The sequence below is a fragment of the Ostrea edulis genome, chromosome 9 (genome assembly GCF_947568905.1).
Source record: "Ostrea edulis chromosome 9, xbOstEdul1.1, whole genome shotgun sequence".
NCBI classification, from domain to species: domain Eukaryota; kingdom Metazoa; phylum Mollusca; class Bivalvia; order Ostreida; family Ostreidae; genus Ostrea; species Ostrea edulis.
The window spans coordinates 46,008,578-46,035,577 of record NC_079172.1 but is presented as its reverse complement, the minus strand read 5'-3'; the positions used below and the strand labels follow the sequence as shown (position 1 = coordinate 46,035,577).

The 27,000-nt window shown below is 35.3% G+C and overlaps 1 protein-coding gene across 2 annotated transcripts; it reads left to right on the top strand.

Annotated features, from left to right (window-relative positions):
* The first annotated feature begins 4,566 nt into the window (after positions 1–4,566).
* LOC130050182 (monocarboxylate transporter 12-like) lies at positions 4,567–15,705 on the top strand. 2 transcript variants are annotated; one of them, XM_056149382.1, is made up of 5 exons: positions 4,567–4,966; positions 9,481–9,624; positions 10,497–11,600; positions 13,520–13,645; positions 13,895–15,705. In XM_056149382.1, the coding sequence occupies exons 1-5, from the start codon at positions 4,729–4,731 to the stop codon at positions 14,080–14,082; spliced, it is 1,800 nt and encodes a 599-aa protein (XP_056005357.1). In that variant the 5' UTR covers positions 4,567–4,728; the 3' UTR covers positions 14,083–15,705. The 2 variants fall into 2 exon arrangements, with proteins under 2 accessions (XP_056005357.1, XP_056005356.1); XM_056149381.1 differs by lacking the exon at positions 4,567–4,966 and adding an exon at positions 7,757–7,929.
* Positions 15,706–27,000: the final 11,295 nt, after the last annotated feature.

Below are 27,000 nucleotides of genomic sequence, written 5' to 3'. Positions count from 1 at the left end.
GATTATGCCAGACGATGGGCTAAATATGAAAAAGAAGAACTTGATACATTGTCAGAATGGGTTAAAAGCATAAGAGGGATATTAAAATCCTGCATTAGACACATGAAAACAAAAGTACGTACCATCTATCCTTCTGTGTTTAGTAAATCAGAAGTGATAAAAGAATTAGATAGGTTACATGAGGAATATGTTTTGGTTCCAGCTGACAAAGCTAGTAACAACATTGTCTTTGTTTGTAAGGCTCATTATTACAACTGTATTTTAAACGAACTTGGCATTAATTCCACTTTTGGTAATCATACTTATACTCCAACTGCCCTTTCAAAAGACGAAATTCTTCAAAACCATGCTTCAGTATTAGACACATTTAATATTCCAGTCAATGGGTCGAATGAATATGAGTTACCGTACCTATACTGGATTCCTAAACTACATAAAAACCCTTACAAACAAAGATACATTGCTGGATCCAGTAAGTGCTCTACCAAGCCCCTATCTTTACTCCTCACGAAAATGTTAACAGCTGTGAAGGAGAAACGTCAAACTTACTGTGCGACTACATATGCCAGAAGTGGTGTTAATCAAATGTGGATTCTAAAAAATTCTAAAGAACTTTTAGTAAACTTGAAATCACAGAAATTTTCCCAAATCAATAGCATTAAAACCTATTACTTTTCAACACTATACACGACCATTCCTCACGATAATTTAAAGACTAGACTTTTTCACATCATAGACAGTTGTTTCTTCAACAAAAACGGAAAACGGAAATATTCATATCTAGTGATCAGTCATTCAAAAACTTACTTTGTTAAACACCACTCTGATTCCACGCACAAGTACTCTGAAGTTGAAATAAAAAATATGCTAAAGTTCCTCATTGACAATATCTTCGTGGTCTTTGGTGATCAGATCTTCCAACAGTCTCTTGGAATTTCCATGGGCACGAATTGTGCTCCTTTGTTAGCTGACCTGTTTCTATATTCATATGAAGCAGAATTTATTCAAAAACTTCTACGTGAGAAGAAAAAATCTCTCGTTGTGACCTTCAATTCGACTTTTAGATATATCGATGACGTTTTGTCTATTAACAATGATAGCTTTCATTCATATGTCGATTTGATATATCCCTGTGAGCTCGAAATAAAGGACACCACAAAGTCGTCCACTTCTGCTTCATACTTAGATATTTTATTGAAAGTAAACATTAACGGCAAACTGACAACTCAACTATATGACAAACGGGATGATTTCAGCTTCTCCATCGTCAACTTCCCATATTTATGTAGCAATATTCCATTATCACCTGCATATGGTGTTTATATATCTCAACTGATTCGATATGCAAGAGTTTGTTCTGGGTATAGACAATTTTTAAATCGAGGTAAGCTACTGACAAACAAGTTGATGGTACAGGGATTTCAACAGTCTCGATTGAAGTCAGCATTTCGCAAATTCTATGGTCGTTATAACGATCTAGTTCGTCAATACAACCTCGCATTGGGTCAAATGCTGTCTAACGTGTTTCATACCGATTGTTAAGCCGTTCTTGGCACACTGATATTGACTGCGGATAACTCCGTTTACCTGATCAGGATATGGGGCTCACGGCGGGTGTGACCGGTCAACAGGGGATGCTTACTCCTCCTAGGCACCTGATCCCACCTCTGATGTGTCCAGGGGTCCGTGTTTGTCCAACTATCTATTTTCTATTGCTTGTAGGACTTATGAGATTGATCACTGTTCGTTATCTTCACCTTGCATTCAATAAAAACAGAATATATCAGGATATTTGAGCCCCATTTCTCAATAACTTAGGTATGACATCTCATGCCTGCATTCTGATAGTAAATTGATCATATTATTTTCTTCTTTTGTAAAATAATATGTGAAAACTCCGGGACCGGTGGGACCGAGAAATAAAAACAATGCTAAAAGAATTTATCATATGTAAAGATCTGTACTTGTGTGGCAACTATAAAATTTTCGTCTGAGATTGATTTTACAAAGTGAAATCGATTTAGCGATCATTTAACCATGCAGCCTTCCTTCATGTGGCTACGTTTCTGATATGAATTTCGAATGAAAATGAAGCAAATATCCTTCAATTCACCTTAAAAAACTTCTTCTCCCCTTCTCTTTTCCTCTCGCATCGTCTCGATTAGAACACCTGTACACACTGCAACAACGTACTATTGCAAGATCTATGAGTTGATCCGTTTGCTTTCCTTAAAATGAAATTTGCCCTGCGGAAGTATTTATGCGCATGCGTTGACAGCAGCTCCGCAGTTACCGTGAAGGACTCTATAGCCGTCCCATGCAAAAAGGGTCCTTATGTAGTTTGACGTCATAATGAGAAAAACGCTGGTAAAGATAACGTCATTATTTGCAAGTTGCGTCTGTTACTTATGTTTACAATGCTGTCAATATATTTACGTGATTGTGTTTATATATCATCTGGAACGATGCCGACATGTATCTGGAATTAACAAGAGGAAAACATGGACTTTTTAGAGGTGAGTTTTATATAAATTGTAACTGCGTATATTGCTAGAGTTCCCATTTTCATTGGGATTTTAAATTTGTAGAAATTTATATCCCACTGCCATTGATTCCAACATTGGGAGTATTAAATATAATATTCAGATCTATTGTTAAATAGGTCCGCTGTCTCAAGGTCAATTACAATTTGGCTAAGATTATGTAAACAAGGTCTTTTGGATTTTTAGCCGAGTTGCAACGAAGTTGAACTCGGCTATTGGTTTGGCGGGCGGGCGGGTGGAGGGGGGGGGGGGGTCAACAATTGGTTTTCAGATGATAACTCGAAAAGTTTACAATCCGAATCAAATGAAACTTTGATATATTGTTGGGTACCAGGTAAGGAAGACCCCTATTGATTTTGGAGAAAATAGGTCAAAGGTCAAGGTCACAGTGACCGAAAATAGAATGAAAATTTCAGAAAAATTTGGTTTCCGGATGATAACTCAGAAAGTTTAAATCCGAATCAAATGAAACTTTGATATATTGTTGGGTACCAGGTAAGGAAGACCCCTATTGATGTTGGAGAAAATAGGTCAAAGGTCAAGATCACAGTGACCGAAAATAGAATGAAAATTTCAGAAAAATTTGGTTTCCGGATGATAACTCAGAAAGCTTAAATCCGAATCAAATGAAAATTTGATATATTGTTGGATACCAGGTCAGGAAGACCCCTATTGCTTTTGGAGAACAAAGGTCAAGGTCACAGTGACCGAATATAGAATGAAAATTTCAGAAATATTTGTTTCCGGATGATAACTCAGAAAGTTTAAATCCGAATCAAAAATGATACTTAAAGATATTGTTATGTACCAGGTAAGGAAGACCCCTATTGATTTTGGAGAAAATAGATCAAAGGTCAAAGTCACAGTGACCGAAAATAGATGTAAAATTGCAACAACAAAAATTGGTTTCTGGAGGATAACTCGAAATTTTTTAATTTGAATCAAATGAAACTTGGCTATATTGTTGTTTACCAGCAAAGCAAAGCCTCTATTGATTTTGGAGAAAAAAGGTCAAAGGTCAAGGTCACAGTGACCGAAAATAGATTGAAAACTTCAGACAAATATGGTTTCTGGACAGTAACTCGAAAAGTTTAAAACTGAAATTAGTTCTTCACAATTATAAATATGCCACATCATTCCTGACTTTACAATGTATCCCATGCAACTCGGCTCATGAACCCCTGGGTGCATATATTGATTTTATCTGTTTACGTTGACTGGGTTTTACAAAATCCCGGTTAAGTTCTCTGTTGTGTTTGGAAGTTTGTACACATTTGCAGATATATCTGTATTCATACTCATGCAAGCATTTTGTCAATGGAACATGTATTCCTGATTTGAGATGTATACATTATACTAAGCTTAGGCAACATGCATTTTCTTCATGGGTATCAACTACATGCATCATATTAGTAAGTCTTGATTAAAATTATTTCTTTTACGAGTTTGATGATTTAAGATAAAATTTTATAAATTCATAAGTAAATGATTTCATATTCTTTATAAATTCTGAAAATGATTGTGTGACTGAATTCTGAATTCCTGTAGTTGATAGTTTGTTTATATGACATCAATTTAAACATATACATTTCATGATGCCCGTAAAGCTTTTCCTGCATTACGGGAATATAGATTTATCAATCACTTTCTTCTTTAATGTGACTGAAAAAATGTGATGATGATGATTAATTAACGTAGTTCCATCCTCCTGTGACATCATAAGATTTCGCAAAGTCAATGATTCAATAAGATTTGTGCATGACAGGAACTTAAATTTGGTTAGAGTATTTTTCAATAGCTATTGTAAAAAATCTTGTTAACCATAGAATATTTCAAAAGTCTAAGTTATATATGAATAGTCAATTATATGTTTCAAAATATTGAATACAAGGGCAATAACTCTGTTTTCATTAAATTATTGATAAAGTCCATTATGTTATCATATAGATTTGCTTTATTTTTCACAAACATTTTGTATATTTTAACCTTCCAATGATTATTTCCAGAGAGCTGGAGATTAACATCTTTAATTTCCTGCAATAAAACAATTCACAGACCCAAAAATAGTTATACCAGTGTGGAATTCAAATCAGCAATATTGTAAACTGTCCTGCCATTGTGATATTTTGTTGCTTTATTGATTTCATATTTTGAAATCACAACTTTGACCTTCAGTTAAGCAGTAATGGGCAAAGGTAGGGGAAAAGGAAAACACGGTGTGGGAGTAGACAGCATGCCCACCCCACCAGACGGAGGTTGGGGCTGGTTCGTGGTACTGGGGTCGTTCCTGCTTCATGTGGTGGCTGATGGAATCGTCTACTCTTTTGGAGTATTCTACATGGAGTTCTTGACTTACTTCAAGGGAGGAAAAGGAGAGACTGCGTGGGTGGGGTCTCTTGTCCCAGGTGTCACTTTCCTCGTTGGTAAGTCCAAAATTTACTATCATCCAGACGGATTCACCGATTTTACTGATATCATGATAATGATAGTCTGTTTCTGTGTATGATGATTGCATACTTAAATTGATAGTACATGAACATCTGTCATCTCTAGTACCTAAGGATGAATGGTCAAAGATGAGGTCAATTGAATACTGATAAAATATTTTACAATTTAAGTAATGATTGTAGATGTATAATGAACATAATCAGGTCAATGGAATACTGATAAAATAAAATGGGTTTTTTATGATTTAAGTTATCACAGATATATAATGAACATAATCGAAGGTAATATAAAAAAAAATTGACTGTAGAAGTGCATCTGGATGTATATTAGTATAACAGAGACTGTTTTATTTCCCTGGTGAGGATTAAACTCAGGACGTCTGGCATGACAGTCCAGTGTTTTACTGATTGAGAATGAGTCAGTAGAAAAGCCATGTACAATGTATCTAACACTACCACGTACATGCTCTCAGGACAGCTCTAGTTTAGGCCCATTTATTTTCCCATGATTTTTAAATTTTTAATACTCACAGGAAGCATGCATTTAGACATCACACGATTCCTGTGTTCATGATGAATGATTCCAACCTTGCACACTGCATGACCTCTACGAAAGCATAGACAGTCAGGTACAAACCTGAAAAATATAGGACTGGAAAGTGAACTATATTGAATGGGGTTCCAGCTAATAGGACAGACGTGTACTACATTCATCAGTTCTAATTAGTGATTAACAATCACTGAGTAATAAATAAAACTGGGAAAATACTCAAAATGGAAACACTGAAATTATAACACAGTACATATATATCTACTTAGTACAAGACTGGAAATAGGATTTTTTGGCAAATTTCGTGAAGGTATGTCCCTATTAGATATTTCAATTGCACTTAATTATGATTATATTTCTATTTTTTATCATATTTCTATTCATAAACAACCAATGGTATGAATGATATTCAATGTCTAAATCCATTTATACACTAAACTGGAGTTTTCACAGTAGCTTTCGTTTTATGGAATACATGTATGATATTCCCTGCTATGATAGTAAGTGCTGGTATGAACTGCTGTTAGAGTTGCCATTGGATACACATCTCGTGTATAAGAAATTGGAAGAAAGGAGGGGTATGCAGTTTTATTTTTTGTTTTTGGTATAATTGATTATTTTCCTTTTGAAACTGTAAAATGAAAACCACTTGTAATTTGACCAGTTAAAATGGATACACTGAAATTATAACACGTACAGTACATATAAAACTAATATCTACTTAGTTCAAGACTGGAGATGGGATTGTTTGGCAAATTTCGTGAAGGTATGTCCCTATTAGATATTTCAATTGCACTTAATTATGATTATATTTCTATTTTTTATCATATTTCTATTCATAACCAACCAATGGTGTTAATGATATTCAATGTCTAAATCCATTTATACACTAAACTGGAGTTTCCACAGTAGCTTTTGTTTTATGGAATACATGTATGATATTCCCTGCTATGATAGTAAGTGTTGGTATGAACTGCAATCGAAATTACAATCGAAAAAATATTTTTTTGGCTGGTACTGTATGCAATATGCTGTATGGTCGCATATTCTTGCTCTCTCATATACGTAGGCCTTAATCCTTTTAAAGATTGTCCATTTGCTGTAATACAGCTCATCATTTTAGAAGTAAGTATACATATGTAGATAAGAAGGTAATATGGGGAAAGGTGCCCAACTGAAAATTATTAAAGCCCTCATAATTAAAGTGCATTGGATGACAATTACATATTTTGTTGACATACATGTATTGTGATATTGATGAAATGACTTACTGCACCCCAACTCTTGACACTATCTCTTTCAAACATTACACAGTATTCTGATAATGGAACAAAAGATACATTTTATGAATCGTCACATTATAGCAAATCAACAATTTTTGAAGACTAGCCAAGTTATTCTGGGCAGAAGTCATTAGCATAATGCATGCCAAATTCCAACCCATTGACATACCTATTAATTGTGTTGTTATAAACTGGTCAATCATTCAAATCATGCAGTATATATATATATATATATATATATATATATATATATATATATATATATATAAAGAAGACAACCAGTCAGAACAACAGGGGATTGCTTTGGACATTTGAAAAGTCTCTAGAAGATCTAGACTTCGCAGATGACATCGCACTCCTGGCTCATCATTTCCAACACATCCAAGGGAAGACAACCTACTTGGCAAACTACGGCAGCCAGATAGGTCTCAACATCAACGCCGGAAAGACGAAGATCATGAAAGTTAACAACAAAACAGAAAGAGAAGTGACTATTGGGAACAACGTAGTAGAGGAAGTCTCAGAGTTTGTTTGCCTCGGCAGTAAGATCACAGCCGATGGGAATTCAACATCTGATGTAGAGAGCAGAATAGCCAAAGCAAGTGCAACCTTCACAAGCCTGAGGAACATCTGGAAATCAGCAGTCATCAGCATCAAGACCAAGATCAGTATATTCAAGAGTAACATCATTGGAGTCCTCCTATATGGTGCCGAGTCGTGGGAGGTGACCAAAGGTATTGTCCACAGACTGGATGTCTTCCAGACCAAATGCCTACGACGGATTCTGAAGGTCTTCTGGCCCAACACCATCAGGAACAAAGATATATATCAGAGAACGTCAACATCACCAATATCTGAGATGATCAAGATGAGACGATGGAAATGGATCGGACATGTCCACAGGATGGGAGCAACATCAATCCCAAAGATCGCCAACAGGAAAGAGAAATAGAGGGAGACCAAAGGAAACATGGCGGCGATCAGTAGAGAAAGAGATGAAGGAGTGTGGATGGACATGGGGCCGGATTCAGAACATGGCAGCAGACAGACAGAGATGGCGATCCTCGGTGAAGGCCTCATGTGCTTTCTAGCACGAAGAGGATTAAGTAAGTAAATAAGTATATACTGGTCAATCATTCAAACCAGCTATAGAAATTGAGGTCAGAAATCTCTAGTAGATATATACATCTATATCTTATCTTAAGTAACAACATTATTATCACATACCTCAATAGTATACTGCACATATTGCATGGAACAAATGTCCTCTATATCATTGTTTTTATGTATATACTATATACTATATATATATATGTATATATATATATATATATATATATATATATATATATATATATAGATGACTTGATAATTGTTGTATGAGGCAATTAATTCAAAGAGTAATACGGCCAATTAAAATAAAATATATGTGGTCTCCTATTTCACTCCCCAAACATTTAGGTAGGGTAGATAGGTAAAACATTTCATTCTAATGAAACATTCGATTTGAAATCTTACATTGATACACTTTGAATGTAAAGTGAAGATAACGAACAGTGATTAATCTCATAACTCCTACAAGCAATACAAAATAGATAGTTTATATATATACATTACAATTACTTTTCAAACATTTTGAAGATTAATAGCAGTCAGAAACTCGAATGCAAAAAAAACCCTCCAGTTTGAAAATTGAATTTTTTTAATTTGATTTATATACTTGTATATATTGTCAATAAAATTCTTTAGGGTTGGCAGCAAAAAAGTAGGTAGGCCTGGGAAACCAAAAACACACATATATTTTATTTTGGCCTTAAAGACAAGGAATATGCTCACTGAATGGCATATTTTCAATGTATTAGGTAAATGTCCAAGATCCAGCAGTTTACTCTATAGGACTAGCTATGCCAGCAACTTTTTTCGACATAAAAATACATTGCTATATAATATAATGTCTCTGATTTTAGTTCATATTCTTTACTTGTGTAGACAACATGGTACATCTGTGAACAATATTTTGAGTTCTAATTTAGTTAAGCATTTTATTGAAGATTTCCCCATTCCTGCCAGATTGTGACCGTTTTATCGAGCTAGAATAATACATCATGCTTTATCTCTCTCTCATAGTGAGCTAGGTTTGTACTGATTGAAGTAATTAGCCATCATCTTTTGGAAAAACTAGAGAATGACTTTCTCAGTTCCATAGATAATGAAATTTCATTAAGTATATACATGCATATATATAATTATGATTGACAAAATGTTGGAAAAGCAATTCAATTCCTTTGTTATATTTTAATGCAGCTACTTGCATCAGTAATTAAACAGCTGTGATTGCATAGTTTAAAAGGATTTAAATTAATTACTTCTAAATCACAAACGGATGATTAAGGATTAGAATATCATCTTATAGCTAGACTTCCAGAATGAATCAACAGTCAGTGAATGATTGCAAAAATTAAAGTTCCGAGAGGGTTAATTGTTTGATGATCCTTTAAGTCCAAGGTATCTGTTGAATGTCCATTCACTCCAAATGACTGCAAAGTGACAGTTTATCAGCTAGCTAGCATAGTTAGAATATTTAAATCTGTATAGTTCTTACTGACTTATTCCAATAAAGCACCTGTATGTCATACTGTGTATTTTGTGCATTGTAGGACCAGTAACGAGTGCCTTGACCAACAGATATGGTTGCCGCTCAGTGACGATAGTGGGAGCCATCATTGCAGCAGTTGGTTTCATCCTTAGTCTGTTTGCACCCAACATTTACTATCTCTTCTTTAGTTTTGGCATTCTTTCAGGTAAAGATAGATTTTAGGTAAAGAAAGGGGGGGGGGTCTTGTACAAGAATCATCTTTATATACAGTTGAACTTTGGTATCTCGAACACTGATATCTGGAATACCATGGAATATGTCGAAGTGATCAAAAGTCCCAACCGCTTATTCTTTGAGTGTTTTACCCTCGATATTTCGAATCCTCGGATATCTCAAAGTTTTTTCTCGTTCCCATGGAGTTTGAAATAACGAGGTTGAATGACTGTATATCTTCACAGTTCTTGTTAATTTGTAGACATTATGTGTTCAGGTAATATCATTAAGGGACATAAATCTGTAGAAATGCAATCTACTATATGATCCTATGCATGTTGTATTTTCAGATTGATATTGTCAGTTTTAAACTGTAAAGGCTGGTTAGAGCTTTAACTGCTAGAGGGTGTTTCATGATCCATTATACTATAAGGTCATTTGTAAGAGGTTTATGGTCCCAAGGATTGACAACACAATGTATTTGAGTCATCAGGCTTTAGAGTGCAGAGATTATGGATGCTTATATACATGTCCTTTATTCAAGGGATTGCTTATGACGAAATATTGTGCCATAATCATCATCCAAGGTCTTTTGAAAAAGTCAAGGTCACACAGAGTTTTAGCCATAACTCTATAAGGCCACTTAACAGAAGATTGACTAAGAGAGGGTGAATTGCAGAATTATTGCAAATTAGCAATTTATGCCCTCTCTCTGTGTGAAAAATAAGAAAATAATACTTAGTACCATGATAGGCTCTGAGAAAAAAAAACGTGTTATTTTTCTGAAACTGAAGAGGTACTTCTGACAGAAATTAATGAAAAATGTAATAATTTTTTATAGATAAGTTTTCGGGCTTTTTGTAGGCCTAGGGTTTGGATTAATGTACCTTTCTGCCATAGTGAGTGTCAGTCATTATTTTGAGTCAAAGCGGTCCTTTGCAACTGGAATTGCCGTCTGTGGATCAGGCATTGGGACTTTTATTTTTGCACCAGTCTCCAACCTATTGGTGGATGAGTACACATGGAGAGGAGCTGTACTCATAGAGGCTGGAATCATTCTGAATTGTATTCTGTTTGGGGTCTTGTTTAGACCTTTGGTTGTAAAACATGAAAATGCAGATAGAGAATATGATGAAGAAAAGGGCAAACAAGAGGAGAAAGAAAAACTCATGAAAAAACCCGCAGAATCTAACGGTGTTCAATATACAGATCAGCAGGGGGATCTCCCAGACATTCAAAAAACTGGGACAAAAGACACCCTGGCCATTCCTAATAAACATTTACAGAATCTGATACTCCAGAATGACACTAATCAACTGTTTAGAAGTGAAGGAGCCATAAACAACATTGCGTCCAAAACGTTATCTGCCTCTCCATCAAAACAGTCTTTCAATCGTCAGACATCTACGCAATCTCATCTGACTCCATCTTCTGGTCCAATGTACAGAGAGGACATCTTTTATAGTGGTAGTCTCATCAATATCCCCCAGTATCGGTCAAACCCCAACCTGTTTATCACCAGTATAACCTCACTCCCGGATGTGATCCCTGATGACCAGGACCAGGACTGGTGTCTGTTCCGGTGCCTTGGGCTCTCTCCAGAAATGAGGGATGCCATCAGACAAATGATGGACTTTTCTCTTCTTAAAGATGTCATTTTCTTACTCTTCACCATTTCCAACATTTGCACCAGTATTGGTTTTAACATGCCATACATATACCTCCCAGATCGAGCTCATGAGGTGGGAATTAACAAGACAGATGCCACATTCCTTGTGTCTGTTATAGGGATTGCAAACACTATTGGTCGAGTGGTGTTTGGATGGATGGCGGACAAGCCCTGGGTGAATCGACTGATGCTGTACAACACTTCATTGTTTATATGTGGGAACGCGACAGCCCTCTCTCCACTCAATGACAGTTATCCCTTCCTGATTGGTTACGCTGCAGTCTTTGGTGCATTTATAGGTAATTATACTGACATCTGTAGGTAAATATACAAATGTCAATAGGCAATTGAATATATATAAGAGGTTTTGTGTGTGTGCATGTGCATGTATGTCAAAAATCAATAGATATATAATTATGTAGACTTTGATATGTGTAGGGGCAATTATACAAATATCACTATACATGTATGTAGTTGTACATACTTTAATGTGTAATCATACACTTTAGGAGTTATAGATTTTGTATGGGAAAATATGACGACCGAGTTTTTTGGCGCGCGACAAAAAAACGAGGTCGTCATATATTCCCATACAAAGTCTATAACCTTTTTATTATATCCTTTCAATTTTATTTAGAAACTGACAATAATTTTATTTTTAACAATTTCTTCATTGGTTTAACTGAGTAAGAGATGAAACATTCGAAAATTAAAAGTGTATTGATTGATAATGTATTGATTGTGACGTAATGTTTGCGGGCCGGAATGTTTCCAGGCATATATCGTGTGATATATGCCCGCAAACTTTTAAAGAAAAAAGAAGAGATGAAATTGAAAGTATATATATATATATATATATATATATATATATATATATATATATATAAAGATGGTATCTTTTTATTGCCTTAAAATGATAAAAATCTGGAGAGAGAAATATCTATATAATGAACAATTAAGCATGGAAGAACATTTATTGAGTGATAAGTATAATAGGGTTTGACCTCATTGTACACTAAATATCTGTAATTCTGGAGAAATGTAGAGGTCAGTTATAGGTGGGGGGGATATCATGTTATTTCATTAGTATGGAGATCCAGCTTTTGAATTAGGTTTGAATGTATGAACAAGTAGAATTGTACAGTATAAGAACATGAATGTAAGAACAAGTAGAATTGTACTCAGTAAGAACATGAATGTAAGAACAAGTAGAATTGTACTCAGTAAGAACATGAATGTAAGAACAAGTAGAATTGTACAGTAAGAACGATTATGGGGAAGAGGAAACATTCTTAACAGGTATGCATACATTTTAGAAATATGATCCACTGTCCTTATAGGACTATAATGGACATGTTAAATGTCGCTAGCTACTGACAAATCAATCACCCTCACAATTAAGGCATATTTTACACAATCCATAATTAGCAAAGTTATACAAATAGTTGACACATTTTTATTGCTACATTTCAGTTTTGACCTGCCATATACCACTAAACTTGATGATTTAGGGCATACTCAACCTTTTTATGTCATCAAAATTAGAACCAATAAATATTAGTATGAGTCTTGAAAAAACATTCCCACGTATTTCTTTAAGGTCAGTCTCAGTGTATAGACACTCGTGATGAATTTACTGTAACTCAGGTACCACAAATTATCATTTGCGACGACATAAGTAGTAAATAATTACTCAAGTGTATCCTCTTAAGTATTTTTGATGATGCATATACTTGGATATTTGTCTCTTAAACATTTTAAAGCTTGTGATCATATGAGGATGAATTCTAAATGTCGACACGTGATGGAGTTATCAGCTACAATTAGTGATACACAGTGAGTCCTTGTATCCCTAGAAGTCTATATTTGTTTATTTCATAGACATCAAAATAGTTACAATGGGGTCACTATTATTGACATAATTAGACAAGGAGAATAACAGGGGGCGTGTTGGTACACGTTATACTATATTTAGTCTGTATAATCACATTACAGGTGTACATTTACGACTTAGAATTAAATACTTGAACTACAATCAGCAAACTATCCCCCCCACACACATTTTGTTGCCTCCCCCACAACTCACACATTGAAATTGCTTCCTATTGGTCTGAATTATTTGTTACAGGTGTATATGTATATGTGGGTGTGAATTATTACAGGTGTATATGTGGGTCTGAATTATTACAGGTGTATATGTGGGTGTGAATTATTACAGGTGTATATGTGGGTTTGACCTCTGTGGTTCTTGTGGACCTGTTGGGACTTTCCAAGCTGACCAATGCATTTGGACTACTGCTGATGTTTAAAGGCCTTGCAACATTCATTGGGCCTCCAATTGCTGGTAAGTACTCATTGATACATGAAACTTGCATGTTTTTGATATATATATGGGATAAATGGTGGTGTTTGAAAGAACTTTAGACTTGAAGAAAAAATGATGTATGAGTCATTCTTTTCTGAATTATCAATCGTTCGGTTTAGCATCACAATACAATTTTTAATTGATCGATCCTTGGAAATTTGTTGTTTTCCAGAGATATGCAGTAGTCCTTTTTATGAAAATTGAAATTTCATATGTGTATGATTTTAGGTTGGCTATATGATGGAACAGGAAGTTACAACATTCCTTTCCATGTAGCGGGTACAATGGTGGCCATCGGTGGTGCCATGCTCTATGCCATTCCGTTTGTCCAGAAATGTCTTGGTCGCAAACCACCCACTGATGAAATAGAATTATCTGCTCCTCGGGAAGAAGAGATGAAACCTCTGTCAGCTTGAACAAATTATCACCTTATAAAGTTTGAAAAATCTTTACAAAGTGCAGATATTGGTTTCCAGAGGGCAGACATTGAAGACAGTATTATATATATATATATATATATATATATATATATATATATACCGACCATATCGTGTCATTTTTGTATTGATTAAGCAGGGACTTGATAAAGTGGAATAGAAGAAATTACATGCAACCGTCATATTTTTCTGCACTAAAACCAAAATGTATGCATGTATGATCTAGTTCCGTGCTAGGTACAGATTTTGATACCTTATATGAAGATATTGTAGGATTTATAACGGGGAATTAATCATGCTTAGCTTCACTAATGATATATTTTTATAAATGTGAATGCCATATATATTTTATATTAGATTATGATTTTATTCTTTGATTTATTCACATAAATACAATTGCATTTGAAAAGCAATAGAGCACCTTTGTTACTGTCATTATGATGGTCAATTCAGTGTGCCTTATATACAATCACTATGTGTGTATTTATGGCAATAACAAGGTGTATGTGTAGGTGGTGATTGAAATGATGAAATTTTACGGTCATCTCACCAAAATACAAAGCTCATTATACCCCCCTCTCTCTCTCTCTTTGATCCGCTCTCTCAGCATCACTACTCTTGACTTACACATTATTTGGAACATCTGAGTTCTTAGTAGCTATACCTACATGTATATTTAGACCATAAGCACTTTATGTGCCCATCTGTTCCCACTCCTAATAAAGCATAAGATAGTGCCCCTTTGATAGTGACGAGCGTGTCATGTGTCTATGGCAGGGAACAATTACATGTAGGCGCATAAATAATTTATATTAAAAAGTGCATTATCACTTAATTCTCTAGCCTTGGGTGTCACTGATTGTGACAAAATTTCCAATTGTTTTCTATCATACACTGTACACTTCAGGACCAGTTCACTCTTCTAATGTATAATGTCACAGTAATCTGAGTTAATTCAGATAATGGTGGGCTAACTCACTAGATCTATACCCATTCATACTTAGATAACTTAACCAATTTTTGTAGTTGGTAAGTTAATCTGTTACGGGTGTGAAGTTGGTTAGATTAATTTAGTTCATTGTCGTGTGAATACGAAATCAGTTCAATTAACCAGGATCATGTGTAGTTTTATCACAAAGTGAGATTTTTATTTGATTTAATTGTTACTATAAAGAATATCACAACTAAATTTTGACTAAAATTATTTAGTTGTTAGTTTTGAAAACTTTACACTGGTAGAATAACTTACACACTAAATTTTTTATATTGTGTGAATGTGATATGGATTTGATAGGGTGTGTTTTTAAAGTTATACTGCATTTCAGCAATGTTAACTTAACCCAGTGTGGTCCTGAATATTGTACACCAGGCGATGTCAGTGAGTTTGGAGAGAGTGTATTCATAAGCATTTTTCACAGACCAGACATGTATGGATGTTATGCAAGCTAGATCCATTTTTGGTAACAGAAAGGTGGGGGTGGGGGAAATCATGTGGATCGAAATCCATGTTGAATACAAAAAGTGCTATTTCATTTGTTTTTATTTTACCTACATGTATGTTGCATTAGACTTTATTTGAATACATTCTGTACATGTAATTTTCATGCGAGTCTGTGTTGATCTGTGAAAGATTTATATCCCACTCTTACAATGAAGATATTAATCATGAAAACAAGATATTAATTTTATTGAATTTTTCCATATTAGTAGTACTCTGCACTTACACATTGTAGTTTATGAATATGCAAAAGTTCTAATGTTTATCTTAGTAACACTTTTAAAATGGCATGTAGGAAAATTAACTTCTCTTTACAATTTTCTCAGCATCTACACAGCTTTTTGATATTTTCTTGGTGGATTTTAAGGAGGCATAGCACGTCAACAATAGTTGTATTGGGTGGGAAATAAAAGATCTATAATAGTTTGAAATATTTTTTTAAAATTTTTAAATTTGCATTACTTAGTGAAAAAAATGTGGCTTTTAGTAAAAAAAAAAATTGAAAAACCCAGTGGGGCTTTAAACTCATAATATTCAGATTGACAGCCTCACACATTAATCAGCTGAGTGAACCAGCTATGTCACATAATTTAAAAAACCAAATATTATATGACTGATACTATGCTTTGAAAGGAGGTCAGCCATTATGACAATATGCAGTAGCAGTTATAATTTTACACCTCATGATTGCGTATTTCCTGTTTGGTGGGAATACTTGAATAAATTTGAGAAAGACAATAATATTGCTTTCACTTTTATTTAAAAATTTAAAAATATTGTGTTGGAAGATTTCGTAAAACAAAACTTCAAAATTTCCATTGCCTAAACTTGGTATGCATTACCAAAAGACTTTATACATTTCATATATATTTGTCATCCATTACAAATTTTCTGATTTGTGTTGTATGATAATTATTTTTCATTTGTGAACATCCATAATGTACTAATGGACAGTAAGAAAATTTCACTATAGTGTTTTGCCTCTTTGCAATCCAGACTTTAAATTTTCTTCAGTTTGAACCAAACCAACTGCAGTCTTAAGCTGTTTTTGAGAGACTTTGATTTCAGGCCATTCGTATGAACAAAATCTAACTCTGAATAGTATATCTTTGTATTCTAACAGAATCTAACTCTGAACAGTATATCTTTGTATTCTAACAGAATCTAACTCTGAACAGTATATCTTTGTATTCTAACAGAATCTAACTCTGAACAGTATATCTTTGTATTCTAACAGAACCTAACTCTGAACAGTATATCTTTGTATTCTAACAGAATCTAACTCTGAACAGTATATCTTTGTATTCTAACAGAATCTAACTCTGAACAGTATATCTCTGTATTCTAACAGAATCTAACTCTGAACCGTATATCTTTGTATTCTAACAGAATCTAACTCTGAACCGTATATCTTTGTATTCTAACAGAATCTAACTCTGAACAGTATATCTTTGTATTCTAACAGAATCTAACTCTGAACAGTATATCTTTGTATTCTAACAGAATCTAACTCTGAACCGTATATCTTTGTATTCTAACAGAATCTAACTCTGAACCGTATATCTTTGTATTCTAACAGAATCTAACTCTGAACCGTATATCTTTGTATTCTAACAGAATCTAACTCTGAACAGTATATCTTTGTATTCTAACAGAACCTAACTCTGAACAGTATACCTTTGTATTCTAACAGAACCTAACTCTGAACAGTATACCTTTGTATTCTAACAGAATCTAACTCTGAACTGTATATCTTTGTATTCTAACAGAATCTAACTTTGAACAGTATATCTTTGCATTCTAAATATTTTTGAAGTGCAATACAACCAGAAACATTTACTCCTAGTCAATAAAGATAAAAGTAACAAAGTTTTGTTTTTTCTGAGCTAATTTTGTTTTTAGCACACCAGTGTCAAATGAAATTTTCATTGTCAGTGTACATGTATGTTATAAACTTTTCATATATTCTAATCTCTTTACCAATTTCTGGAATCACTTAACCAATGGTTGCAACCAAACTTTGCACTAAGTATCCCTAGGTAAAGGGGATTTAAGTAACTTCAAATAAAGGGCCATGTTCTATTCCAAGGGGTAGATAGGGTTGGTGTACATGTACGTATTCTTTTTTAATGTACTACCAATGTAACACCACCATGTCTGGAAGGGGGGGGGGGTCTTTAGAAGTCTTCTTCTCAAGAACCACGAGGTATCAGATTTACATGCAAACATTTTCAGGTAAATATAGATTGAGTTTGTTTTTAAAATAATGACCCCTGGGGCCAGGATGGGTCCACCAAAGGGGCTCGAAGTTCTAATGGAAATATATAGAAAAAGTCGTCTTGTCAGGAACCCCAAGCCTTGAAGGTCAAATCTGTCGAATTTTAAAGCAGCCTCTTGTAGATTTACGTCTGTTCATACCATGACTCCCGGGATCACGTTCGTTTTATTTGGAATATATTGGGGGAGGGGTGGGGTGAAAATATTCTCAAGAGCAGCAATGGTACAATCTGTCAGATTACAATGCAAACAATGATCTTAAGTAGTGTAGATGCTGCCAATTTTTTTTCCAAATTATTGCCACCCCCCAGACAAGGTCCATATAGTTCTAAATTACAAATGTAAAGGAAAAATCTATTCTGAAAATTCTTGTAGTGTAGACTCGAGTTGAATTATGCTGTGACATCCTGAGTCAGGGTGGTGGTAGGAGGTGTATGATAGAGGTTTAAAAGTTTTCATGGGAATACATTGGGAAATAATTTTAAATCTTCTCAAAAATATGGGTTCAATGTATCAAACATCATATAGTGTATAGATTCAAGTTCAAATCTCCACGCCCTGGCCAAGGGCCATGTAGAATTTTATTTTACATCTCTTTATTAAACTCTTGAATACATGTACAATTGGTTTAATTAACATGGAAGTGTCTGCATACAGAGTAGATTTCATTTTCTTCATTCCATGACTGGAACCAGAACAGGTCCGAAATAGGTCACGTAATCTATAAACATGATCAATCTACTTGTCACATATTTACAGTGATTTTCTTTTGTTGTTCAGGTATTGTATCTGGTTATCATCAATAGGGTTTTATTATCGCATATGTGATAAAACGAGCTCCTCCCACTTTGTTATCGCATGGGCGGTACTAACATCTGAATTACACAATAGAAACAAGACAGGGATAATTCAGTTTTCGTGAAGTTACTTTTGCTGTTTCACGGGCGAAGCGTGCGCCGATCGATGTCTGGGGCGTTGAAACAGACGATAAGTGTTATGTAACAAATACATGTATACACATACCTGTGACAGTAATGTTAAATAGTTCTCTATCATATTATAAAGAGTTTGCTAATGCAAGTCTTTAATCCTTTTGCCACTTTAATATTTGTGTTATACAGCCACCAACATGTGATAAATACTGCCAGGGATAATCAGTTTTCGTTAAGTTAGTTTTGCTATTTTACGGGTAAAGCGTGCGCCGATTGATGATGGGCGTTGAATCAGACAGGAATTGTTATGTAACACATATACACATACCTGTGACCGTGGGTTTTTTTTTACCAGTCAGTGATGTTAAATAGTTCTCTCTCTCTCTCTCTCTCTCTCTCTCTCTCTCTCATTTTATAAAGAGTTTGCTAATGCAAGATTAGTCTTTAATCCTTTTCCTACTTTAATATTTGTGTTATACATGTTCTTAAAACATTTGTACAAATACATGTATAGAATTAAATTCCTGAAAAATAATTTATGAAGCCACCAATATGTGATTGATACTGACAGGGATAATCAATTTTCGTTAAGTTAGTTTTGCTGTTTTACGGGTAAAGTGTATTAAATTTTATATGCACATGCATCTATGGCAATCTACCATTGTATTGAATGTATGGGTCAATAAATGTAAAATGAGAAGCTTTTGAAATATGTGACAAGTCGGTCATCTTCTAGCATCCGAGTAATATTCACATTATCAAAGAGATGGGCGGTCATTCTCTCACTCGTGTGCTCCGCGCACTCGTGACAGAAGACCGCCCATCTATTGGATAATGTGAATATTACTCGGATGCTGGAAGATAACCATTACTAATAACACCGTGTATGTATCGACGTTTATTCAAGTCGTGACCTGTGGAATGGAGACCGAGTTTCATGATCCTAGATTTGTGTTTTAATGGCAGGTATTAAACATCATTTGTCACCAATATTTATGGCCACGCACAGAAACCACTTTTCAGAAAGAAAGAAAAAAATGGAATAAGGGGTACTTGATCTGTACTACCGGTAGTAATGTGATAATGCTGATTCCGTCGGAACATAGCTCGGTCTTTTCCGTCTAGTCGAGAAAGCGACGTTTTATCTATTTTTCATTCTGTCGATTCGATCACAGGCTTTCGACGTTTTAAATATATAAAATAAATAAATGTCTATGAATAAATTGTTTACGGGAAGATCTTTTTTATCATACAGTGTATATATTTAAAACATCGAGAGCCTGTAAATTCGATATATCTCCGTGAATTCGAAATAAGAGACACCATAGAGTCTTCCACATCTGCTTCGTGTTTGGATATTTGATTGAACATAGACGTTAACAGCCAATAAACAACTCAACTTTATGACAGACGGGATGACATCAGCTTCTCCATCAACTTCCCATATTTATGTAGTAATACTCCATTATCACCTGCATATGGTTATTAAGTCTCTCATCTTATTCGATACGCAAGAGTTTGTTCTGCATAAGATCAGTCTTTAAACCGAGGCATGTTACAGGGGTTTCAACAGTCTCGTTTAAAATCAGCATTTCACAAATTCCATGATCCTGTGATCGTTAAAACGATCTAGTTTGACATTACAAGCTGTCCTTGAGTCAAATGCTGTCTGATGTCTTTCATCCCAATTGTTAGGCCGTTATTTACACAGATTGTGACCAAGGATTATTCGTTTACATGATTCGTATGACTGGTCGACAGGTGACTCTTACTCCTCCTAGGCACCTGATCCCACATCTGGTATGTCCAGAGCCCCGTGTTTGCTGAACTACCTTGTAGCTTTGCTCGATCATCGTCCGTGGCCGCCTTGCCATGCACCTTGGTATCGTCAGGAAATAAAAATGTCACGCTCGTCTGGCAAATCGTTAATGAAAATGACAAATAGAACTGGCCCAAGCACTCTCCCTTGCGGGATTCCACTCGTTACTTCAAACCATTCTGAATTACTCCCATTGATTGACACTCTCTGTGATCTCCCTCGAAGAACGTCGGTGATCCAGGTTCTGTTTTTCCCTTTAATGGCGTAGCTTCTTATCTTCTTCGACAGTCTCTCGTGGGGCACTGTATCAAAGGCTTTCTTGATACTTGCAAAATGGCTTTTGGTCTGTCTTCACCTCGGATGCTTGTGAATCTTCGAAGTTCCTACGTAGGTGCCTTGTATAGCTTCTCGGCTTATTACGGGCGATTTGATTGCAGTATTTCTGGTAGTGCACTTTACGCTTTCCTCCAACTTTGTGGGTGGGGATGTAACTTTGTATAGTTTTTTTCCAAAACATCACTGAAAAAACCCAGGCATCTTGAGTGTCTCTATCGCTTAGTTCTGTTTCTTATCACACATGCCGTCGTAGTCGCCCTTATTAAACTTGTTTTTCCTTGTCTTGGTGATCACAACCTCGATTTTACACACTTACTCAAAAACCATGTACAGTGGTCACTGTTTCCCAGGGGTGAACAATACTGAAGGTCCTTCACGACGTTGTTCTTGGTTGGTTAGCACTAAATCCAATAGAGAGGGTCTCTGATCGCCATGATATATTGTAGGTTTGTCGACATGTTGTATCAGAAAGCAATTTTTGATGCATTATGTGAAGTTGTCACTGTCCGAAAGTACGTTATGGGTTGCCACACAATCATCCCAATCAATACTAGGGTAGTTAAAATCCTCAAACACTATCAAGTCTTGAAAATGCTTTGATGTGTACTGAATAAGTCTTTCTAAACACCTGTTGTTTTCATTGATACTTGATGGGCTCCGATACACACATCCAATGACTAGAGACAACTTTCACTTTCACCCATATGGATTCTTTGAATTTTTCACCATCTTCAATGTCAATGATAAAATCCTCTACACCAAGCTGAGATGAAATATATATACATATGCCGCGTCCTTCCTTTCCGAGGTTCTGTACAGGTGGGTGGTATACGTCAAGTTCTGTACAGGTGGATGGTGTCCGTTAGGTTCTGTACAGGTAGGTGGTATCCGTCAGGTTCTGTACAGGTGGATGGTATCCGTCAGTTTCTGTACAGGTGGGTGGTATCTGCCAAGTTCTGAACAGGTGGGTGATATCTGTCAGGTTCTGTACAGGTGGGTGGTGTCCGTCAGGTTCTGTACAGGTGGGTGGTGTCCGTCGGGTTCTGTACAGGTGGGTGGTATCTGTTAGGTTATGTACAGGTGGGCGGTATCTGTACAGGTGGGTGGTATCTGTCAGGTTCTGTACAGGTGGGTGGTATCCGTCTATATCTGATTCCGATACTCTAGTGGCACTTTGCATTTCTTTGGTTTCACTTCTGTGAAGGTTACAATATCTGGACTGTGCTCTGCAATACAATGTTCAATGAAAGGTGAAGATAATGAAGTGATTAATCTCATAACTCCTATAAGCAATACAAAACAGAGAGTTGGCAAACACAAACCCCTGGACAGACCAGAGGTGGGATCAGGCGCCCAGGAGGAGCAAGCATCCACCGCCGACTGGTCACACCCGCCGTGATCCCTATATCCTGATCAGGTAAACGGAATAATCCGTAGTCAAAATCAGTGTGCCAAGAACGGCCTAACAATCACTATGAAACCTGTCAGACAGCATTTGACCCAATGATAGGTTGTATTGACGAACTAGATCATTATAATGACCATAGACTTTGCGAAATTATAACGACCATAGAATTTGCGAAATGCTTACCTCAATCGAGACTGTTGAAACCCTTTTAACATCAGCTTGTTTGTCAGTAGCTTGCGTCGATTTAAAAACTGTCCATACGCAGAACAAACTCTTGCGTATCGAATCAGTTGAGAGATATAAACACCATATGCAGGTGATAATGGAATATTGCTACGTAAATATGGGAAGTTGACGGTGGAGAAGCTGAAATCAGTCATACAGTTGAGTTGTCAGTTTGCCGTTAATGTCTACTTTCAATAAAATATCTAAGTATGAAGCAGAAGTGGACGACTCTGTGGTGTATTTTACTTCGAGCTCACAGGGATATATCGAATCGACATATGAATGGAAGTTATTATTGTTGATAGACAAAACGTCGTCGATATATCTAAATGTCGAATTGAAGGCCACAGCAAGAGGTTGTTTCTTCGTACGTAGAAGTTTTTGAATAAATTCTGCTTCATATGAATATAGAAACAGGTCAGCTAACAAAGGAGCACAATTCGTGCCCATGGGAATTCCAACAGACTGTTGAAGGAAGACCACGAAGATATTGTCAATGAGGAACTCTAGCATATTTTTTATTTCAAATGTCAGCCATGTTCGTAGTTATGACGTTCACATTGTTAAAATCAAAATGCGAATCTAAAAATAAAATTACTTGTTGTCATCATGATCAATTTCCAAATATTAAATAAACAAAAATGAATTTGTTTTGAATATGCTACAGCTGCAAAATATATATATATTATATATATATATAGATGTGTGTGTGTGTGTGTGTGTGTGTGTGTGTGTGTGTGTGGCTATTTCTTTGTTTAAAAACTGCGACGTGCAAACAGAGTTGCAGACATGCACAGGCTAGCCAGTCCAGCAAATAATATTGTCATCATCACGTGACATAGAACCGGGGTATGTCTTGTCATAAACTATATGACACCACATTTCTGAAGCATATTTGAGTTCTGCAATCTATTGAAACTCAAAATCTAATAATATTTATGTTTGCTTCAATTACATACCATCATAATGGCACTTCAACATTTTATAAATCAAATTAGCTTCTTCAAATCAAATTGCTTCATAAGGATGATCGGATTTAGGATTTCAATCTAGAGGGTGTGGGAAAAATCTGAGAGGCAAGGGGTCCGCGGTTCGCCCTTAGGTCCCCAGTTCGCCCTAATGGGAGCCAACATTGGAAAGGGGCAGCAAAGTCCCACAAACGTCTCGTGTTTAACAGTATTTCAATATTGGAATCTGGTGTAAAACTAACTGAACTTTCAAGTACATATGCTGCAATCTGATTTGGAATAAATAATGTTTCAGTTTTTAAACTTCATCCAATCATGTTTCAGAAGGCTGTTGGTTCCCTGTACCTGAACCTCCTCAACATACATGTTGTAGCACTTATAATTTTAAGATCTTTTGAAGCGCACCTGTTGATTTTGAAATGATTTATTTTAAGTTTTGCTGCAATTTTAACCACACATATTCAATATTGAAACCCAAAATTATATATTTCATACATTCATTTTTTTTTAACTCTAGAGTGCTGTTACATAAGAGATAGTGTTCATGCTTTTCTAAGATGAGTATTCAAATCAAACTGTTTCTTAAATTCTGTTTCCATTTTTAAATGTATTTCATATTACAATTTCCATATATTTCTTTGGAAATAGTGTTTTAGCGGCCACGATTTGATGCTTTGCATCAAAATTATCTTGTATCCCGATGGTGTAATCAATAATTTAATTTAGTTCAATTCTTAAACCCGGTTACGTTAATTTTAGACTTTTTAGGCAAGAAATTTCATTAAACAGGAATGCTAATCAAATACTAATAGCAATTGTTAATCTCAATGCCCATTTTAGTTCAGAATTACATGTATATATTAGTTGAGATATTAAAGTCTTTCTGTCAAACGCAGTAAGAAATGGGAAAAACGTGGAGCAAATTTTGGAATCGATCCTTTAATGAATAGAACAGTTATCTAGAATCTTTTTTACAATGAAAACTCGTCTTCCGATTACAAAATTGTCTCTAGTTTTTACTTCACATTACGTAATCCATACAGCTTATCAGGGAAAATACCAACTTAAGTTATACAATGCAAATAGTAGTGAAATAAAATTGATTAAAACAAACTATTTGAACACATAAACATTCTCATTTTGGGAAATGATTTAAATCTTACATTAGGTAACGTGAAAATTTAATACTTCAAATCAAATAAAACAACTTGGCAACCCTCTAAATACAAGTTGGCAATCTCAGAAACGTACATCGTATTTAAAAAGGGGGAGCGGAAACTGACTTTCCAATTGCTTAACAAACCCCTAAATATCTTTGAAAAATATTTAAATCCTAAATTGGAAAGGGATAGAGTAGCAAAAATAAAAACTTTAAAAGATGTTATTTTGCCCAAATTTCAAAATTTTAAATGGGGAGGGGCAGCAATTGTACTCACTACATGGGTTAAATTCATCAGTTGAAAAAATGCAACTGCATCCTTGTAGATTCTTCACGCCATATAATAATCCAAACGTCTTGTTGAGTGAAATCGTAAAGTGCTTGACTGTATGGAATACTACATTAACATAATATGTAACCAGAGAGCTACAATAACCAGAGAGCTACAATAACCAGAGAGCTACAATAACCAGAGAGCTACAATAACCAGAGAGAAATCCACCTTATGGCAAAATTTTCACAATCTGATATTTTTATTATTTTAGATGGTGCATGAAATACTGATTAAGAAATCGAAAACGGGACCTAAATATCTGTTAGACAATTGTAAAGTCAGTTTCCGCTCCCCCTTTTTAAATACGATGTATGGCGTGAAGAATTTACAAGGACGTAGTCGCTATATATATATATATATATATATATATATATATAATCCAAAATATAAGTTTTCGGCATCTTGTGTAGTGGTAAATAATATATATTCTTATCTAAATAAAATGTTCGTATCTTCGATATTGAACACGTGCACATGGGTCACTTTTTCATTTAATACATTATAGCCTTTTCCATTTAATACATTATAGCCTTTCTACGCCAATCAATTCAATCTTGCACTTGAGGACTTGCGACAGTCCCTTCATAGACAACAGAGCAATCTACGGAAAAAAAATTATATGTAAATCCTTAAAAGATAATTTGCTTTTAAAATTACTTCTGTCGGTAGATGTGATCATACAGGGACACTGCCGTACGATAAATCGTTCGATGTAGATTTTGTCCTGCAGGGTTTTAACTTGATTCCACAATACAGTTCTGACAAACTTATACCCTTTTTAATCTCATAAGAAATATTTTCATATAATATTTCTATGTGCTACAAATTTCAATGCAAAAATGCTACCCCCCGCCCTTGAAATTAATCTTGGTGTCACAGTTTAAAGGATTTATTTGGCGGGGATTTGAATATTTTGACAAATTATAATGGTGCGTTGTTGAGAAGATTTTAGAAGAATTTTCCTTTGAAAAATTATGCAACACATCTATTTTGGTTTAGTCAAGCCCCGGAGGTCATGATATGAACAACTGGAGCAGGTGGACTCAGGTGAGCGTTTCGGCCCGTGGGGTGTGTGTGTTTATGAAGATTTAAATATATACATATAGCTTTGTTGGTGCTAATTGATAAAAACTTCCTAAGGAAAGATTACTCAAAAATTGAAATTTATGATATATGTGCCTGTTGCACCCCAAATTGTCACCCGTCCCAAATTGTCGCCGTCGACGATTTGGGATGGGCGACGATTTGGGGCGTACAACTTGGAATGTACATGTATGTACGTCCTGATAAATAGTGCATTAAATGATAAAATCTGTAACCTGAAATTGTAGACAGGGAGACACAGAGTGTTTGTGTGTATTTGTGTGAGATACAGTGTTTGTGTGTATTTTGTTCTGTTTTGTTGTCGCTTCTTTCGAATTCTCTGCCAGTATACATGTACATTTTCTTTAGCATAAAAACATTTCTTACTGAAATATTTATACGAACGAGTGGTAAGTACGAAAACATGACCGTCATGGAAACTGTAGATCAATACAATAATGAAAGATCGGGGGGGGGGGGGGGGGGGGGGGATGGAGGGAGAGGGGGTATTTTAATAAACATACATGTGAATACAAAACGGTAACATGCTAGAATGTAGGGACGGACAGTGTAAAAACTAGAGAGGGAGAAATGAAAAAAAAAAGAAGTTAGGAGGGAGGAAAGAAGACAGAAGGAGGGCGAATGAAAGAGGAAGGGAGGGAGAAAATGCAGGAAACAGCGATCGGAGGAGGGAGAGGTGGTTCCCCTTGTCCACCCTATCCACGTATAATACTGTACCGGTACTATTTATATCAACAGTAGAAATATATACAACTGCTGAAATTTGACCACATCTTTATGGCTAATTGATTTGACAAAGTGTAGTCTGCTAAAAACGTTACTTGTTTCACTTTTTCT

Bases quoted from the DNA above. Each gene is read 5' to 3' on its own strand.
- LOC130050182 (XM_056149382.1), top strand. From the start codon at position 4,729: ATGGGCAAAGGTAGGGGAAAAGGAAAACACGGTGTGGGAGTAGACAGC. The intron at 9,625-10,496 runs GTAAAGATAGAT...GGCTTTTTGTAG, and splicing joins TAGTTTTGGCATTCTTTCAG to GCCTAGGGTTTGGATTAATG. The intron at 13,646-13,894 runs GTAAGTACTCAT...GTATGATTTTAG, and splicing joins CATTGGGCCTCCAATTGCTG to GTTGGCTATATGATGGAACA.